Source organism: Glycine soja, chromosome 11 (genome assembly GCF_004193775.1).
Source record: "Glycine soja cultivar W05 chromosome 11, ASM419377v2, whole genome shotgun sequence".
In the NCBI taxonomy this organism is placed as follows: Eukaryota; Viridiplantae; Streptophyta; class Magnoliopsida; order Fabales; family Fabaceae; genus Glycine; species Glycine soja.
The window spans coordinates 6019555-6038666 of NC_041012.1; the positions used below are offsets into that span (position 1 = coordinate 6019555).

At 33.9% G+C, this 19112-nt stretch overlaps 3 protein-coding genes and 1 pseudogene across 6 annotated transcripts; 3 read left to right on the forward strand and 1 right to left on the reverse strand.

Moving 5' to 3' along the window:
- The first annotated feature begins 1036 nt into the window (after positions 1–1036).
- Positions 1037–7322, forward strand: LOC114376494 (protein MID1-COMPLEMENTING ACTIVITY 1-like). 4 transcript variants are annotated; one of them, XR_003658981.1, is made up of 9 exons: positions 1037–1324; positions 1549–1715; positions 1961–2385; positions 3492–3907; positions 4172–4272; positions 5342–5413; positions 6168–6290; positions 6705–6798; positions 6996–7322. XR_003658981.1 is itself a non-coding variant. In XM_028334643.1 (9 exons), the coding sequence occupies exons 3-9, from the start codon at positions 1978–1980 to the stop codon at positions 7046–7048; spliced, it is 1251 nt and encodes a 416-aa protein (XP_028190444.1). In that variant the 5' UTR covers positions 1039–1324; positions 1549–1715; positions 1950–1977; the 3' UTR covers positions 7049–7322. The 4 variants fall into 4 exon arrangements, 3 of the variants coding, with proteins under 3 accessions (XP_028190444.1, XP_028190443.1, XP_028190445.1); XM_028334643.1 differs by having other exon boundaries at positions 1039–1324; positions 1950–2385; positions 6184–6290; XM_028334642.1 differs by having other exon boundaries at positions 1040–1324; positions 6184–6290.
- A 2089-nt stretch (positions 7323–9411) lies between these two features.
- On the forward strand, positions 9412–11424 carry LOC114376101 (SKP1-like protein 1A). Its single transcript, XM_028334021.1, has 2 exons — positions 9412–9824; positions 10831–11424. The coding sequence occupies exons 1-2, from the start codon at positions 9531–9533 to the stop codon at positions 11002–11004; spliced, it is 468 nt and encodes a 155-aa protein (XP_028189822.1). The 5' UTR covers positions 9412–9530; the 3' UTR covers positions 11005–11424.
- A 1236-nt stretch (positions 11425–12660) lies between these two features.
- LOC114375459 lies at positions 12661–14785 on the reverse strand (annotated as a pseudogene).
- A 2388-nt stretch (positions 14786–17173) lies between these two features.
- Positions 17174–18319, forward strand: LOC114375075 (UPF0434 protein ERGA_CDS_01260-like). The gene is made up of 3 exons (XM_028332822.1): positions 17174–17333; positions 17441–17495; positions 17928–18319. The coding sequence occupies exons 1-3, from the start codon at positions 17245–17247 to the stop codon at positions 18060–18062; spliced, it is 279 nt and encodes a 92-aa protein (XP_028188623.1). The 5' UTR covers positions 17174–17244; the 3' UTR covers positions 18063–18319.
- The last annotated feature ends 793 nt before the right edge of the window (positions 18320–19112 follow it).

Consider the following 19112-nt stretch of genomic DNA (forward strand, 5'->3'; position numbering starts at 1 on the left):
TATTATATTAAATATTATTATTTTTTATAAAATAAATTAGTCCATAAATAAAGAGACATTCAATATTGTTCTTTGTTTTTTGTTTTCCAAAACTATCAATTAATACTTTTTAATGGATATATCCGTTGAAAATATTGTTATTTGATACAGTATATTACTAATAAATTATTGATTCCATAATATCTTCAATAAGGACGGCAAGATATATTTAAATTTTTTGATAAAAAATAATCGTTCATAGAATTAGTGAATTTTCACACTAATATTACGAATATTATTTTCTATACAATATATCATAAAACGTGTGGATGAATCCATATAAAGTTATTTTATTTTAACTTAACTAATTTTGATCCTTGAATATGTAATTATATCTAATGTTCAAAGAAAGAATACTTACCGTTTATATATAAAAAAAGATTTAGTGCAATGCGAGTTTACAAAATAATTAAAGATTCAGTGTAAATTCCCATATTTTATTGGTGTGAATTTAAATGATTCTAATATCACTTTTTTTACTTGGTGGATAAAGCTTCCTAAAGAGATTATTGGTGCCTAATGACTAATTGAACAACTATAATTAGATAAAATTGCTCACAAATTTGAACTATGTGTGATAAGTAAAGTTCTACCGACAATCCATACTACATGCTAGTATTAGCATTCTGTCCAATAACGTTAGGAGTTTCTTTTGGTTTTTTTTTTTTATAATCAAATTTGATTGAAATCCTTGACACAATTTTGTATCCCTACGACCTTTCCCTATAGTGGCTACAGACTTTGATAAGTGCGTTTTCATTTGTTGGCATTGGCAAGCTCAGAATGCTACTATTCATGCACATTGCTTCAACTACATTACAAGTGCCAGCTGGCACGCCATTAAAAAAAAACTCCCACTGAGAAATGCCTTCTGGAAGGGTCAACCTGTCCGTGTCACGCCGTTACAGTTTGACAGTCCGTGAAACGGAGAGTGGCATCATCGTAATAATAGTAAAAAACGGAGGGCACTTGCGTAGTGCTTGAGGTGGGGTTCACATGCGGCCAAGCTCCACACTGCAGAAAACAGCACCGAACCGAAGCTGTGAGCGATAAGAGCAAGAGAGAGAGAGACACAAAGAGTGATTCAGAGGGACGAAGAGCTCCTTCGCGCAAAGCAATGCCTGTCATCACCTGAATTCCATGCTCCTTTTCCGTTTCTCCGCATTGCTCTCGTCTCTTTCACTACTCACGACCCTTCCATAACTAAAATAAATAAATATAAAGCCCCGTCGCTGCATTTTTTTGTCTAGCGTTTGATGCCATTGTTTTTCCTTTGCTTGTTTTGGTAATAATGTTTAATCATGCATTCCAACCCGCTTCCGAACTCAGTTTCTTTTTTCCTTTTTTCTTTTAAATAAATAAATAAATAGAGAGAGTAAACCGGATTTGGCTGTGTTTTAATTATAGAATTCATGCCGGGATGTAGTGATTTTAGATTTCTTCAGTCTCAAGATTTTTTGGTTTATTTGTTTTCGTGACGGATTTAATTGCATTTGCTATTTTTTGTAGTGTCTTTGTCTGAATAACCAAGATCTTCAAGGGCAATGCTATCTCTGAGAAACGTTTTTCTGAGGAGCGCTTGATCCGGCGTGAAATATTCTTTGTTGATAATTTTCGTCTTGGACTGTGCGAGTGGAGCAGCCTGTGTTACTATTAAAGGCATATTCTCTTGCAAGGTATAAATGATGTTTATGCATGTGTTTTCAGGTTACATTATTTATTTTTATTTTTATAATCATCATAATTTATTCCAATTTTTATGACATTCTTTTTTCTAATATTCACCATTATAATTTTTATGACATTAATTTTTTTTCTTACAATCACCGTTATAATTTATTCCATTCTTTTGTGATGAAATTAAGGATTATAATGCAATTTTTGGCAACTGATGTTCTGAGCTGATGTAGCTGGATTTCAGGTTGATTTGCAGAGAGCATGGCGTCTTGGGATCAAATGGGGGAACTTGCAAATGTGGCACAGTTGACTGGTGTAGATGCTGTGCGGCTGATTGGGATGATTGTGAGAGCTGCAAGCACTGCACGGATGCATAAGAAAAACTGCAGGCAGTTTGCACAGCATCTGAAGTTGATTGGGAACTTGCTGGAGCAGCTCAAGATCTCGGAGCTGAAGAAGTACCCGGAAACTAGGGAGCCTCTGGAGCAGCTGGAAGATGCTCTCAGAAGATCTTATATATTGGTCAATAGCTGTCAGGACAGGAGCTACCTTTATTTGCTCGCTATGGGCTGGAACATTGTTTATCAGTTCAGGAAGGCTCAAAACGAAATCGATAGATACCTGCGTCTGGTTCCTCTCATTACTCTTGTGGACAATTCTCGAGTCAGGGTACCTGTTATACTTTGCCTTGCTCAATTATATGCTATCTATTGTTGTGAATGGTATTTTTATTGTTGTTCACCCCAAAAAAAGAAAGATAGAGGAAAAAGTTTGTGGTATTTTACTCACTGGGAACATTCTTTCAACTTCTTGGGTGTTACTGATCAACCATGCCGGAGTTGTGTTCCCCTTCAAATCTATGCCTATATTGTTTACCTAGCTATCTTAGCTTATAATATTCTGGATTTCTATGTTGCATGTTCTTGTCAGCTTCAACATTGAGCAGTGTTTAAGTTTTGAGGCTATCAAGGATTAAAATGGGGTTGCTCACTTCTTCAGTGTTGTCCTAAACATGTTATCTAGCATATGGTCCACATCTTGCTAGATACCCCAGATAATTTGTTATTGGTTGTTTCAGTTACCACACTGAAATATTGTAGTGTTGGGCACAGAAAGTTTAAAATATTGGCTTTTGAAAATTTGGGTCCGGCCCTTGTTATTTGCATTTACTGAATATGTACAGCGTACTGCCAGCTAGCCATATTATGTGGTTTAGTTTGATACTATAAACAACTTGTATGCTTAAATGTATGGAAAATTAGTTTGAAAATTAAATAACATTTAACTGAATACTCTTTTTGAAAGTCGTATTAAGATTCATACTTTAAGAAAAGGACCGTGTTTCTTCAGTACATGTACACACACAACTATGTCCCCTGATGTTTTGTGTTGCACTATTTGCTATCAGGACAAAAAGCATTTATTGTAAATTATGACTCAACTCATTTGTCAGGATTACTGCATTATTTTGGTCCTGTAATTAGAGTTAGGTATTAGTTTTACTTTTACATTAGTTTTCAATCAACAGCACAATAAAAAAGGCAGTAGCCCAAGTTGTAAGCTATCGGCCAACTAATCAAATCCATGTTCCTCTTCTTATGTATGTGTGGCTGTTGCACAAGTTGCTGCATTTTGTTTTTGGATTTTTCATATTCCCAATATTTATGAGGATTTTGACCTGCTTTGTCATTTTAACGGTAGCATCTGCGTCTGTAAATTTGGTTTGAATATATGGTTAGCAAACTATTACTTATCTCATTCTCTGGAATATTCAGGAGAGACTTGAAGTTATCGAAATGGATCAACGTGAATACACATTGGATGATGAGGACCAAAAGGCACAAACAGTTATTTTTAAACCTGAGCCTGACAAGGATGACACTGCTGTGTTGAAGAAAACACTATCATGTTCTTACCCCAACTGTTCTTTCACTGAAGCACTTAAAAAAGAAAATGAAAAGCTTAAACTAGAACTACAACGGTCACAAGCAAATTTGGATATGAATCAGTGTGAAGTCATTCAACGTTTACTAGATGTCACAGAAGTTGCAGCTTATTCTGTTCCAGCCAAGTGTTCACCGGAGAAAAGTCACAAGAAAGAGGAATACAATTACTCTGATGTCAACAGTGACCAGGACCATTCATCTGATGAAAAATACCATGCAAAAATTGACAAGCATTCACCATCAAGGTGATGTATTTCTCTCTTCCTCAACTTCAATGTGTTTTAGGTTCACTCACGATAACTAGTTGACCAAAATCAGAATATTTATGTGAATTTTGAACCATACCCTTCTGTTATCTTGGAAGACAAAATTTTACCTTTTAACTTCTCTAAAAAGTTCCTGCTTCTTCCATCCCTTTATTTCAGTTACATGCAGTCAATAATAGTTATTTTTAATAAACTTATCTGTCTTTACCTTTTTTATTACTAACTTATATTGATGTCAAACAGATATTCAGTTGCGCAAAAGGATCTGGCATCAACTGGAGGTTCATATCAGCAGGAAGATTGGCACACTGATTTACTCGCTTGTTGTTCTGAACCTTCTCTTTGTATGTCCCTTGCTTGATTTTCTTTAGGTTTTGTTTACCATTTTTCCATCCAAGGTTTATTACCTGTATATTGTGGTTAACTGTATTTGTACTTGTAGCCTTATCAATGATATAATGCCTTTTTTGTTCATTTCCATTATGTCAGCGCTACTAGTTTGGTAGTTTGTAACCCTTTATCATGTGGAATGCTACAAAATTCGTGCTCTTTTGTGCCATCAATTTGAGGCTTATTTTTCATCTTTTTAAGCTATTGTATGCTTAGCATGTGTCTGTTGAGGTAAAATGATTTGTTGATCCCCCCTTCCTTTTTGGGCATTTGGGATCTAATCAGTTGAAATATTAGTTTAATGTAAGTTTGACTTTATTTCACCAAATTTTAATCCCTCATGTTGCACTTACGGGAATGTGGTTTGCATGATATTTTTTCAACACCTAATTGGATGAAAAAGATGACTGCATGAAAATTAGAAAACAGGATAGATGACTTGAAGAAGTCTCGATAAGGAGAGAGTAGATTAGATGGAGATGGTGGGTACCCTATCTCTAGAGGAAAAGGGAGATCAAGAAAACAATAAGCGAAACCATTAAGAAAGATTTAGAGGTCAATGATTTTTCTGTAAATACTATTCATAATAAAATAATATGGTGCTATTTGATCTATGTAATTGACCCTACTTAGTGGGAAAAGGCTTGGATATGGCTTGTGTGATGCACTTGGAATAAGATGAATACATGTCGAATCAGGGAATTGGAATATTTATGTTGCTGGACACCTTTTTTCTTCTGTGAATCTCAATCAGACTAGATGCTGTTAGTGGTAATTGTGGAATCTGCCTTTCTCTGTTTTTAACTTGCATGTTGAATCACACATGAATAATTGTCAAGGGGTTGCCTCATTGAGCTTTGAAAACCCCTTATGTTTTGATGAAATAGAAACTATACTGGTCAGTCCTTTGAATGGCAGAAAAAAACAAGGAGATAGTATAAACACAGCAAAATTATTTCAAGAGAGCCTCCAATACCTCTATACTTCCCCTTCTTAATAACAAGTGTAAAATTTGCTCTGCAGGTATGAAGACATTCTTCTATCCTTGTGGAACATTTTCAAAGATTGCTTCTGTTGCAAGAAACAGGCCCATATGTAAGTTAGCTGTAATGCACTGTGTTAGTTTTAAAGTGATGAATGTACTTCTGGTTGTTGTTTCATTTTAAATGTTTCCTGCCAAAAAATCTTGAATTTAAGATCAAGTTGACCATGACTTTTTTGGGTTCACCTTATTCAAATCTCTTCCTTGTTTACCATGACATTTTTGGAAAGCTAGAGTGATGAAATCTGGAATCTTTACTTCATCAACTTAGCTGAAGATTAGATTAGGGTTTCCTACAGCCACCACTCTCCGTTACAGAACGAGATCACTCATTGATGCTTCCACAGAACCCTAATATCTTGTTCAGACTAAAATAAACTTTTTTATGTTGTGAAAACTGAAGATGATATCATGATAAGGACTCAAACCACCCATGCCCACAGAGACCCACTATTTGGAAAGTATATTCTAGGAAAATAGGACTTAATTTTAATAAATGTAATGTTAGAACTTGGTTTTTGAGAGAAAACCTGAGTTTCTGAACTTTAGGACAGCCAAGAAATTGCTGTAATTTCTGTGATCTGGTGTCATTTAATCCTATTTTCTTCTATTACAACTGGCATTCTATCTGAAGCAGAGTGTTATATCTTGAATATTTTTACCCACAGTATTTATCCACAACTTACAAGTTAATGCTAAGGGTTCTCTTTGTTGCAAAAAAAAAATCGTTACTTATAATGTTTACCTTCAATCTGGTTGGTTTGAAACACTTTAAGCATTATTGAGGTTCTGTTACTATGTTTTCAGTTTTGTGTTTTTTCAGCATCTGGAGAAGCATGTAATGACTTGATGGCATATTCGTTAATTTTGTCTTGTTGTTGCTATACTTGCTGCGTAAGGAGGAAGCTTCGGAAGATGTTGAACATCACAGTAATGCCTCATCCATTCTTTGCATAAATATGACCTCTCATCTCCTCTTTTTTGGTACCTAGTGTTTGTGGATTTTTATATATCAATTAGCTTTTAAGAAGCAGATTGCATGTGAAGCTTTCTTTGGAATCATTACTCATTGTAAATGCATTCATTTTATTCCATGGGATATATTCCATAATCCCCACTTATTTTTGTTAGTGTGCGCATATCATTCAGTGTATTATTAATCCTTTTTTCTATGCAATTTATACCGTTATTATTTCAAAGTAGGTCCTGTTCAATTTTCAAGGTGAGTTAAAAATATTGATAACGTATTTGTTAAAATTTAAGCATACATCGGAATTTAGTATTAAGCATACATTTGCTGGTCTCTTTAAATGTTTTTTTACCCACAGCTACTTTCTATGCTAGGGGGGCTTTATTGATGATTTCCTCTCTCATTTGATGTGTTGCTGCTGTGCCCTTGTGCAAGAATGGAGAGAAGTGGAGATCCGTGGGCTTACTGGTATGCCCTCCTAATTCTTCAGCTTACTTGAATGGAATATTGGGAACTTTATCTTGTTCAACCTGCTAATTCACCTTCAGCTTATTATAAATTGTTATTTATATTTCCGTGAAGCGTTTTCTTTTTAGCTCCAAATTATTCTCGGTGATCAGTGCTCAAGTTGCATGCGAAATGTTTGATGCCAAACCATTTTGCAGGTTCTGAGAAGACCAAAACAAGCCCTCCACCCTCTCAGTACATGGAATCTTAACTAACAAATGAGATTATCATTTGGTTGTTCGGGATTCAAGGTTCCTTGAAGACCTTATTAAAATAGAGGCTATTTGGCTATATTAGAATTCTCACAGGAAGGCAGGAATTATGTATTTTTATTCTCACCGCACCTGGCCTCGTTTTAACTATGTATAGTAATTTTATTTTGTTGTACTCGAAAAAAATTGCTATTAGATATAGTTGATGGTGTATCATAAACCTTTTTTTTTTTGTTTCCCTGGTTTAATATAGTCTGAATTAATTTCTTGTCATGTTTTGTCTTGTCATGTATAAAATTAAAATCTTTCATTTTTCACAACTCATTCGATTAGTTAACCCTAGTTTTTTTTGGCGATCTCGGTTTTTTTTATACATTGACAAAGAATAAAGCTAAAGGAGAGGCAGTTAATCTCACAACCCTTTGTGCTCATAATGTCACCCTAAAAAGAGAATTTAAGGGTGTAAGCAGGAATGAGTGGACCTGACCTTGATGTTTCATGGTTTAGAGACATGCCACATTTAGTTTCTTAGGGAGCGCCACCCTCTCCATGGGAGGTTCCTTTACCTTCATGTTCATGGGAGGTTTTTCTTCCATTTCTGGTGTGTATTTTTCTCTCTTTAGTGAGAGTTTTTTGTTCTTTCACTTTTTTTACCACTACCATCTCTCTTCCCTCTTCTTAAAACTACTAACTTTTTTTTCTTCTCAATTTTATCCTCACTAATTTATTTGAAATTTCTTTTTTATCCTTTTATTCTATTTAAAAACCCTTTTACTTATTTTAACATTCTTACAAACACTAGACCAGATTTTTTTTATAGACATTTATTTTCTTAGTTATTATGAAACTTGAAATTTTACTTTTTTTATTATTTTATTTAATGTCAAACTATTTATTTTAATGAATTAATACATTGTTTATTTTTTATTTAAATATTTGTTCACTAAACAAAAGTTGATATAAAATCAATATTATAAAGAAAAAAAATAGTTTTTATCTTTTTTTAAAAAAATAATATTATTGATAAAAAATTGATTTTAAATAATATAAGTTTATTTAATTTAGTTTTACTTTTTAATAAAATGATTTAAAACAAAATTAATTTATTAAAATTTTGATTTTAAACCATATGAACAAAATCATCATATGTTTACTATTCTTTTTCCTTATATAATACAAAATTATTGTCCTACTTTTTAAGAAGATAAATTATTAAGAATAAATTCAAATATTAAAAATATTAAATATATTATTTTATATTATTTAACATTTATCAACAATCTCATAAAAATTCTTGTAGAATTAAGAATAAATTTTTCATTCTATACATGTGAAATCATGAATTAGTAGCTGCATTTGATCTCCATTAATCACACAAAATACTTTCTTTTCTTATTTATTATCTTTTATATTATACTTTATTGTACATATTATTAATGAAAAGGGATTTTTTTTCCCATCTATTTGTCCATATTTTATCATTTTCTCAAATGATTTAAACATTTAGCTTTATTTTTAACCTTTTTTATTCCAGTTAAATTTTAATTTCAAATTTAATTTAATTTAATTTTCAGAGTATTTCCACTCTCACTTGCCACGTCAACAATTTCTTTCTTAATCGTATATTTGATTTTTTTTAATCACATACTTTTTAATCTATTATTTTCAATGAAAGAGCAAAATCTAGTACATGGATATAGATAAAAATGAGGGTAATTTGAATAAGATGATTGAGAAATATTTTTTTGGATTGAATATTGAATTAAATTTAAAATTAAGAAGTATATTTGAAAGGAATTAAAAAAAATAAAAAATACTTAATATATAGGAATTATTGAATAAGATGTAAGATATATGACTTAATGAAATTGAAAATAAATCTTGATTAAAATGTCCTCGTTCAATAATCTAAAATAATTATAACTCTTAAAAATGTTTCATGTTCATGAATAATTCTTAAAAATACTCTAATACAATAATGACATAGATCGTATATTTATTTGTCTTGATCCTTAATTAATCTTTTAGCAGTAGTTAATAATTATATATTTCATTTGTTCTTGGATTTCTCATTTTAATAGAATTAAATACTAAAATAATAGCATATTTTTTAGTAAAATAATAATTTCTTCAAATCCATGTCCATATATATCAATAAAAAAAATAAAAATCATACCAAATCTTGTTTTTGATTGCAAAATCATATCAAATCTGAATCCAGCAATGGAAAAGAAATCTAATCTAATGTGACGCGGGAGAGACTAGGGGACGTAATATAATGATCTAATGGATAAACAAAACGATATATTTATTTTTATTTTTTTAAAAAAAAGAAGTCCCTTTAGTCCTATAAATAAAGCCCAAGCGATATATTTGGTCTTTCATCCCCAATCAGAGAGAAAAGTTAGGGTTCACAACTTTTCCTTTTCCTTTTGCTTGCGAATCTGAATCAAATAATCAATCATCCATTCATTATTCATCATGTCGTCGGCGAAGAAAATCACGCTGAAGAGTTCGGACGGCGAGGCTTTCGAGGTGGAGGAGGCGGTGGCGCTGGAGTCGCAGACGATAAAGCACATGATCGAGGACGACTGCGCCGACAGCGGCATCCCTCTGCCGAACGTGACGAGCAAGATCCTGGCGAAGGTTATCGAGTACTGCAAGAAGCACGTCGAGGCCGCGAATCCCGAAGACAAACCCTCCGAGGACGATCTCAAGGCCTGGGACGCTGAATTCGTCAAGGTCGACCAGGCCACGCTCTTCGATCTCATCCTGGTCAGTTCCTTTTCGATTGACCACTTTAATAATAATTTCGAATTTAATAATCATTAATTCCTAAATTGATCATGGTTTACGCGTTTAGAATCTGTTTTAGTTCGTGTTTTTCCTGCGTTTGCTGTGTGTTACTTGCTTTGGTCGGTGATGGAGTTAGCTAGTTCTTCGAATTGCGTGCCGTTGCAATTTGGCAATTTTGCTAATTGTTGTTTTTATTATGTTACCTGATGGCTAACCCTTGCTGAGAGGTTTTATAATTGTTTTGGTTGATTATGAGTTTGATGCAGGATTGCTCTTTTGTTCTGTTTTTATGGGCTCATACAAGGAAGGGACGGTTTGTTTATATGTACCTGATGTGTGTTTTTGCATTAAATTGATGGTATTTATAATTTGCTTTTGCTTTGTCAACGGCTGTTATTTTGTAGGTTCAACATTTGCATGATATACAATTTGTTCAATATTATTGGGCTCCCTCTACCTTTTTATCATTTTGTATATATAGACATTAATTGAATAATATAAACTATAAATTTTTTAATAGCTGTCATCCTATTGTCTACTCCATGGCATAGCATACTGGGCCTACTGCATCATGCTCTGCTATCATGAATTTCAAACTCTGGAATTGGTTGTCGTAAGATATTATTAGGGGTACCAGAATTGTGCATTGGGTGTAGTTAAAATGCAACTGAAACATTTTTTAGAAGAAATTAATAATTGGAGTGTAAATTTGTAGATTCACAAAGATATTCCATATTATAGTCTAGTTTTATTAGATTTTGGTCATTTCAATTTGTTGTTCATAGGATGATGTAGTTTGTTGTGAATGACTGCACGTGTATTCAACTATCTCTTTTTTGTCGTCAATGGCCTGAGGTCTCTTGCTACTAGGTTTCCTCATTTTCCATGTTTGTATTGTTTGTGCATTGCAATGCCACATAAACTCTGTTTATTTAGTAGGTTAAGTCTGTACTAATACATATTAATGTGACAATTTTCTTTTTAGGCTGCTAACTACTTGAACATCAAGAGCCTGCTGGACCTTACATGTCAAACTGTAGCCGACATGATCAAGGGGAAGACTCCAGAGGAAATTCGCAAGACCTTTAACATTAAGAATGACTTCACCCCTGAGGAGGAAGAGGAAGTTCGTCGGGAAAACCAATGGGCATTTGAATGATTTTGTTAATCTCAAAAAATCTGAATCAAAGATCTGCCATGTGGATTTATGCTATGCTTGTTTGTTTATCAAAGATCTCTCTTGTAGATTTGCCTATGCTATATACTTGTTTGTTTTATATTCAAGACTATTTCCGTTGACTGTGTTCACTACAACTAGTCATAAGAATTATCTTCCTTCATGAACTTAAGAGCACTTTGAATTGTAAGTAATAGTTATGATGAGGGATGCGTTGATTCTGACACGAGGGTTATTGAGTTCAATAACAGCCAACCCTTGGCTCCATATTTTTCATCCCGTGAACTACGTGATAATGTGTATATGCACCTTTGTAAAGGGGAGGTGCAGAAACAAGATTCGGAGACCATTTGATCATGTTTGCCAAGGTGGTAGGTAGCTCCATGTTTCATGGTCGATTCATATTACTTTTCATCACGTCTCACTAATCTACATTAATGTGTTACTTTCAGACTTTGTCATTCATGTCTAAGAAGTAAGAGAACATTCCAAGTATCTTATAATATTCCAGTATATTTATGCTCTATTCCCAAGTGAACTTTTTGGCACTACTTCCACTTTGATAGTTCTTCTTGCAGATGTCTATTAAAAATTAGAGCACATGAATTACCCTAGACCTGACCAACAAATTATATTTAGATTTCCATACTAAATAATGATTTATTTCTTGATTGAAAATTATGACAATTTATTTATTTTGTTCGAATTTGTATCCTTTTTCAGTCGATACACACTTTCGTTGCAGGATATCTTCATCCGTGAAAGCAATGGATTTTTATCTTCATCCCGTTTTAGTCGATACACTTTTGTTCAAATTCCATAAATATATTTTTTTTCAAATGGGAGTCCCCCTAAGAGCATTTGCAACGCTATTGCTTACACAGGAAGTTGTTTCGAAGTTAAGCAATGTTGTTTATCATTGGAGTAGATGATATGGTGTTGCTTAACCAATTTATCATTTTCCGAACTCATTAAAGCAACTCATTTGGAAATCTTAAGTCTGAAATGGGGTGTACGATCTACCAAAAAAAGCTCTTAAACAACTTAATAAGCAAACTATACATTATAGAACAACTTAATAAGCAAATACATTATAGATGCTCTGAGTTAACAAGGAACGCCAATGAAAGTCGGAAAAAATATCTCGTCCACGAGGTTGCCTTTAGGTTATCCGCTTTAGAGTGGAGATTAGATACTCGTCCTATAAATAACGGTGACCGATCATAATATCCTCATTGCGTTTTTAAACATATGATAATTTGATTGATTGATTTATTTCCTTTTTACACACAAGAAGATAGCTTTAATCTAGAAAAACTTATTTTCATATGAAATTTTCATACACACAAGAAGATAACTTTAATCTAGAAAAACATATTTTCATATGAAATTTTTTCATCTTGCTTTTTGAGATGAGATAAAAAAAAATTATATTCCTTAGTATTTTTAAAATGCCTCGTTAGTTATTAGTAAATAAGTCCGAGTGTTAACTGCGTAAAATGAATTTAATTGTTATTAAACAAACCAACATGAAGACGAGGTTTTGTATGTTGTGATGTCAGCTTGTCATAATCTTTCAAAATTTTATATTTCTACTTTCTAGCATCCTTTGAGTAATCCATTTCAATAATAAGAAGATTAATCATCTCGACAACCAATCCTTCTGTTGCAGGGAAGTAGAAAAGTCCGTGGTGGGAGAGAAAGTGAGTCTTGCACAAGCAATGCTAAACTTAAACAAGATCATGAGCTTAATCATAAATCCAAAACCTCAACACAAAATTGGGATTTCTGCAAGTATCCGTATGCATGCCCGAAGAGACACTTGGATCTATATAAAACTGGGATCCTACACGATTGTTGAGTGCGTGGATGTCTCTACCAACAAAAATCTTGATAGCTTAAAAAAGAATGTGAATTGAATTCCTACACTACTTGTTCAAGGGTCTGCATTATTTGTCATCTTCACTTTTGCTGATATTCTAGCTAGTACTGTTTCTGGCCTAAATCAGAACTTAGCAACCTGAATCTATGAGCTAGTTCATCCATCATCAAGTCTACCGCAGTACCGCTTCAATTCCCTCTTGCCCTTTGTCTGTAACTTTGAAATTGTGAACAATATTTTTCAAGTCCACAAGACTGCTTCTAGCTATTATCCCCAGCCTTCTTTCCTTAATCAGTTTTTGCACTCCAGAAACATTCTGCCATTGAGCGGACACGGCATAAATGATCAGTAAAAACTGGTAACAGGCGCGGTTCTTAGGATCCATTTCAATTAGAATCTTAGCAATCCGTTCCCCCAAGTATGCATCCCTCTTGAAATGACACAAACCAAGCAAACTTGCCCATGCCAATGACTCACGTGACATATCGCCATCAAACTCTGCTATGCTCCTCAGAAACTCTTCTGCCTCGCCAACAAGCCCCAAATTTGCAAGAAGGTTTGCCATGCACCAAAAATGAGCATAATTGGGCTTCACACCAAACGCATCAGTCATCTGTTTGAAGAAAGACCTCCCCTCAGCCAACATCTCCGCCCGAGCACACGCACAGAGAACACCAATGAAGGTACTTCATCAGGGAGCAACCTTGGAGTCTCGTCACTCTCAACTCCATATTTCATCTTCCCCATCCCAATCATTACATCAAACAGGCCGAGTCCATCTTCAGGACTCCCACGAATGCAGTGCCCCAAGATCATCGCATTCCAAGAGACCAAATTCCTTTCTCCCATCCTCTCAAACACTCTCCGCGCATCCTCCACCTTTCTGCACTTACAGTACATATCAATCAACACCGTATCAAGAATCAAACTTGACCTCACCAACATCCTAACGATGCTCCCATAAACCGACTTCCCTTCCTTTCAGTCTACCCGACCGACCACAAGCTGTAGCCACACAGACCATAGTCCTAGCATCTCCCCTCAATCCCAACCGGCCCATTTCACGAAACAACTTCATCGCATAACCAGGATTCCTACCCTTCAAATACCCACTTATCATGACATTCCAAGTAACCAAATTCCTATCAGGCATTTCATTAAGCAGTCGGTGTGCAGCATTCAACTCACCAACCATCATAATCCCATCAATGATCGAGTTCCGCGAAACCAAATCCCTACTCAACATTCCATCAAACAACACCCTAGCAAGCTGAACATCCCCGTAACAAGCATACATGTGAATCAAAGAGTTCTGCACCGGCAAAACAGAGTCAACCCCATTCTTCGTGGCCTGAGCATGACACTCCTTCCCGGAATCAATGCAACCCATTTTGGCACATGAAGCAACGAGTGGCACGAAGGTGTAGCTGTTGGGGAAAAACCCACACATCAAAGAGCGGAAGTAGAACACAATCGCTTCGCGGGGAGCGTGGCTGTTACAATACGACTTGATCACAGTGTTAACGCAGAACGTGCCGAGGGAATTGATGGTTCGAAAGATCAAAAGGGTGTAAGCGAAGTTGCATAAGTGTGAGGCGCGGCTCAAAACGGTGCGTGCCAAGAAGGGGTTGCGGAAGAGGCTGGAAGTGACGAGGAGGGCTTGCATTTGAAGGAGGTGGCGAGCGTTTCGGCATGAGTTTTGAAGAAGCGCATCGAAGTGTGAGAAGAGTGAGAGTCTTCGTTGGTGAAGTATTGTTGTTGGTGATGGTGATGGCGATGGGGCGCGTGCGAAAAGTGTTTCGGAATGGGAACCGTTGGCCCGTGGAGACTCTTCTGGCCATTCATTTGGAGCTTGGTTCTCACGGTTTTCTGATGCGGAGAGCTTAATCGCCATTGACGAACATTTCTCATTGTTTTCTTGTTTAATAAGGTGTAAAAACGGTTAACTAATGCGAATTACTGTTGGTATAACTTTTTAATTTTTTCTTACAGAACTTTAAAATAATTAATATAAAAAGTAATAAAAAATTGTATATAACAGTTTATGATTAAATAATACTAATATAAAAGAAACCTTTTTTTAAGTATATTTTCATTTTAAAGCTTGTTAGAATAAACTTAGTCTCTCATGGAGTATTTTAAAATTTCAAGGAGTTTAAAATTCAAGGAAATTAAAATTCTTAGATTTTTTAAAATTCTTTATTTGGATAAATCAATTTAAATTTCTTGAATTTCAAATTTCTTGATAAATCAATTTAATTTTTTTATATTTTTGAATTCTTATATCATCTCCGCAACTCCATTAACAACAGCAGTTACCGTTCCACTAGCAGCATCCACGAGATTGATTTGATTCCCTTCAACGCCGTCTATGACCTCCGCTGCATCACTGAGCGCAAGCTCTTCTCCGGTTACCTCTGCGAGTGCATCTAGGTCTACGATAGCGTGCGAAAATCCTTTGTGGACACGAGCTTTCGCAAGCTCCACATCGAAAAGCTCAACATCGGAGACATTCAGCGCCTCGAGTAGGAGCAGCTCGAGAACAAAATCAGACGCGGGATAAAAGTCGCCAAGGTCTGGGTTAGAACTCTCTTTGCGAGCGAGAAGAAGCTCTGTGAGCAAATCTTCGACGGCGTCGTAACTTCCATCAACGACACTTGCTTCATGGAGACGGTGAAAGGTCCTCTAATTCAGCTCCTCAACTTTGTCGAGGCGATAAGCATAATCTGTAGGTCGCCAGAGAAGTTGTTCAAGATTCTGGTTTTGCATGACACCTTGACGAATTTGATGCTGGATATTGACGTCGTGTTTGATTCAAAGTCATCAGAGTTGATTAGGGTCGCAAGGGAGAGCGTGTGGGTGGAGAGGGACGAGTGAAAGCAAGTGAGGTGTAGGTGGAGAGTGATGAAGGAGACCAATCTATAGAGAGGAGTTGCTAAGAAATTTAAATTCTCTCATTTTTCTAAGAATTTCAATTCTTTCTTTCTCTATTGAATAAAATTCCTTATTAAAATGACTGAATTTAATTTATCTTTAAATGATTTATCCAAACATGTAATTTTACTTTAAAATATTTTAATTACATAATTAAAATAAATTACTCAGTTAAAAGTTATCATCCAAACACACTCTTAATTTCTACATAATATCAATATAAATTTTTTTTACTCGATCAATCAGGATACTTTTGAGGTAATTATTATAAAATAATAAACTTATCATGATAAATTATACATTAAGAAAAACATATTTCTCCTTTGACCAAAATAAAGACACTCCAACCAAAAATTCTAGTTAAGATTAATATGTAAATAGATTGAGCCTAAGCTAAAAACACAATAACCAAGCTCAAGCTAAAAATATTGTAGTCAAGCTCAAATTAAAAGTACTCTAACCAAGATCAAGGCAAAAAATACTTTAGTCAAAGCCAAAAAATATTTTGGATGAGATTGAGATGAAAATATTCTAATCGAAGTAGCAGTGAAATATGTTTGGACATGTAGAGTGAAAGATGTTCCAGCCAAAGTTAAAGCAAAAGATGTTTTTACGGGAGTTGGTTGTTTTTATAAAAAAAATTTAGAGGAATGGATATACTTTGAAAATATTACACGTCATGCATAAGTTGTGTTTTAGAACACTAACAAAACTTTGTTAAGTGTTTTAAAACATGACTTTAGAATATCATAATTTTTTTAAAAATAAATATAAAATACTCAAAGTTGTGGTTGAAAATATGATTTAAATTTATTTTAAAATAAAATACTTGAAGTTGCGATTCATAACACATATTTTTTAATTTTTTTTTATAAAAAAATTCATGATGTTCTAAAATCATGTTTTTAAACACTACTTATTCATAACTTGTAATAATTTTAAAATCTATTAATATCTGTAATTTTAAAAAAAAAAAATCCACTCCTACTAAATTTGCCAATATGATAACTTAAAGATATTCTAATTGAGACCAAGTTAGAGTAAAAAATAAAGATAGTCATATAAATTGGAATAATTACAACTTTATATATAATTGAGAGAAAAAATATTTTGGAAATGATCATCAGTTTATTTAATTCTAAAAATAATTTTACAAGTTATTTCTTAACACTATAATTTAAAAAAAAAAAAAAAAAAAAAAAACACTTCTTGACATTATCGAAGATGTTGCTCCGTGGCAGTGATGCATGGAGTCTCAGATCAGATCTAGAGTGACGAAAAGACGGTCTCTTTTGCAAATATAAAAAGTTATTAAAGGACCATTTTGTAATTAAAAAAATAATTTCAGTGGTCTACTGTATCGTGAAGCCCATGAGAGTTGAGAGCAGCAGTGAGGTTGAAAGGGGATGGTGAGAGTAAGCAAAGAGGCTCTGCAAAAAGCAGCCAAAACCCTATCCGAAATCCTCGTGTGCCCTCTCTCTAAGCAGCCTTTGAGGTCTCCCCTCTCAATTTTATTATCATACATTTTTTCTTTTCACTTTTTACTGCAAAGAATGATTTGGGCGTTTCTTCCCTAACTTGAATCCTCTCTTTTTCGTTTAGGTATTGTGAGGAATCAAATTCCTTAATCAGCGATGCTATTGGCGTTGCCTTCCCCGTCAGTTCCTTCTCCTCCTTCCTTTCAATTTTCCCTGTTCCTTTTGATCATTTCAGAATTTTAAGGTTCCTTGCTTGTTTGCCTACCATGTTGTTTTGTTACTGAATTTCTAATTGTCCCTGCAAGTATAAGCTCATAAATTCCACAATTTATGTTTTTTTCTGTAAATTTCACCCGGGAAGGGTTCTTTTTTTTCTTTTTTCTTTTTTTAATTTCTGAATTGTGAAGAATTATAAAATGTTTGTGTTGAAATTTTTATTACAGGGAAAAATTATCCCTCCCTCCAATAATAATTCTTATGGCTGATATCACTGCTCATTAGCAAACATAAACTATGCAAGACGTGTCTTTTTTCATGTAAATAATAATGTGCATGTAGTTTTTGGTGATGACTTCTGTAGTTATGTTTCTTTTTTGTTTTTTACCTGTTAGATAAAAAATGGGATACCATGCTTGGTTCCAAGAGATGGGAAGATACTTGAGGAAGAAGATGCCTCAAAACCTGATAATGATACCAATTTATCTGCAGTAAATGAAGAGAATCAAGGAAGAAGTGGCCTAAGATGAAGTGTAAGATGTTTCGACTTCAATTTCTATGATCAATTGTCTGTTAGCCTAGGTCGTGGTGGAATGTTGTGTGAGTAAGATGTTACCCTGTTTACACTTTGGTGAAGAAACATTTTCTTTTTCTTTATTTTCCTACAATGGAAAAATTCTGGACAAATAAATCTCTCAATTTTCCCCTTCCCTTTATTGTTTGAATAGAGTTGATTTGTATCTAAGAGAGTTCTCTCTCTAACCACATGATTCTAGGTTTATTATTACTCGTGTGAAATTTAGTAGTGATACACAACTTCGTAAAGAAAGAAAAAAACTATAATGTTTTTGTTCAATAAGAAGTGTTTAAGATACTAACCTCTATTGAAGAGATATAAGGATTTCGTATTTGATATAGAAATGTATAATATCAATTGCTTTGCATAAAGAGGCTTTTCAACCTTGATCTATATATTACTGTTTTTCAAATGACAACGAAGCTAACTCATCTCCATCAAATTTGCAAGTAATTTTCTGCACCTGTGTCCATAAGTGAGACCTTACCCATAGGGGTGGGCAAAAACTAGTCCACTGGTTTGGTTTTATATCCAAATAGTCAAACTGATTTAGAAATTGGTTTAAAATTGAACTGATTTCAAAAAATTGATTATGAACTGAATTGATTTTTAATCAATTTTAAATTAGTTTTAATAGTCGAACCAGTTTCGAACTAGTTTTTCAAATAAAAAAAGATATTCAAGTGAAAATCAATTCGATTAGTCGAACTGATTTTGTAAAAACAATTCGGTTAATTGAATTGGTTTTATAAAATAATTTATTCTGTTTTTTTAACTAATTTGAAAAAAAAATTAATTTGATTTAGGTTTGGTTATAATTTGATTGAATGAGAATCGGTTTTTTTCCCACTCCTACTTACCCATCATAATTAGTTATTAGTTATGCAGATGTGATATTTATTGTTATTATTATAAGTTCATTACTCATTGTGATATTTAAAAGATCCCACAGAAAAAGAAGAAAAAAAAAGCACATGTGTAAATTATAGGACTCAGCGTTTTG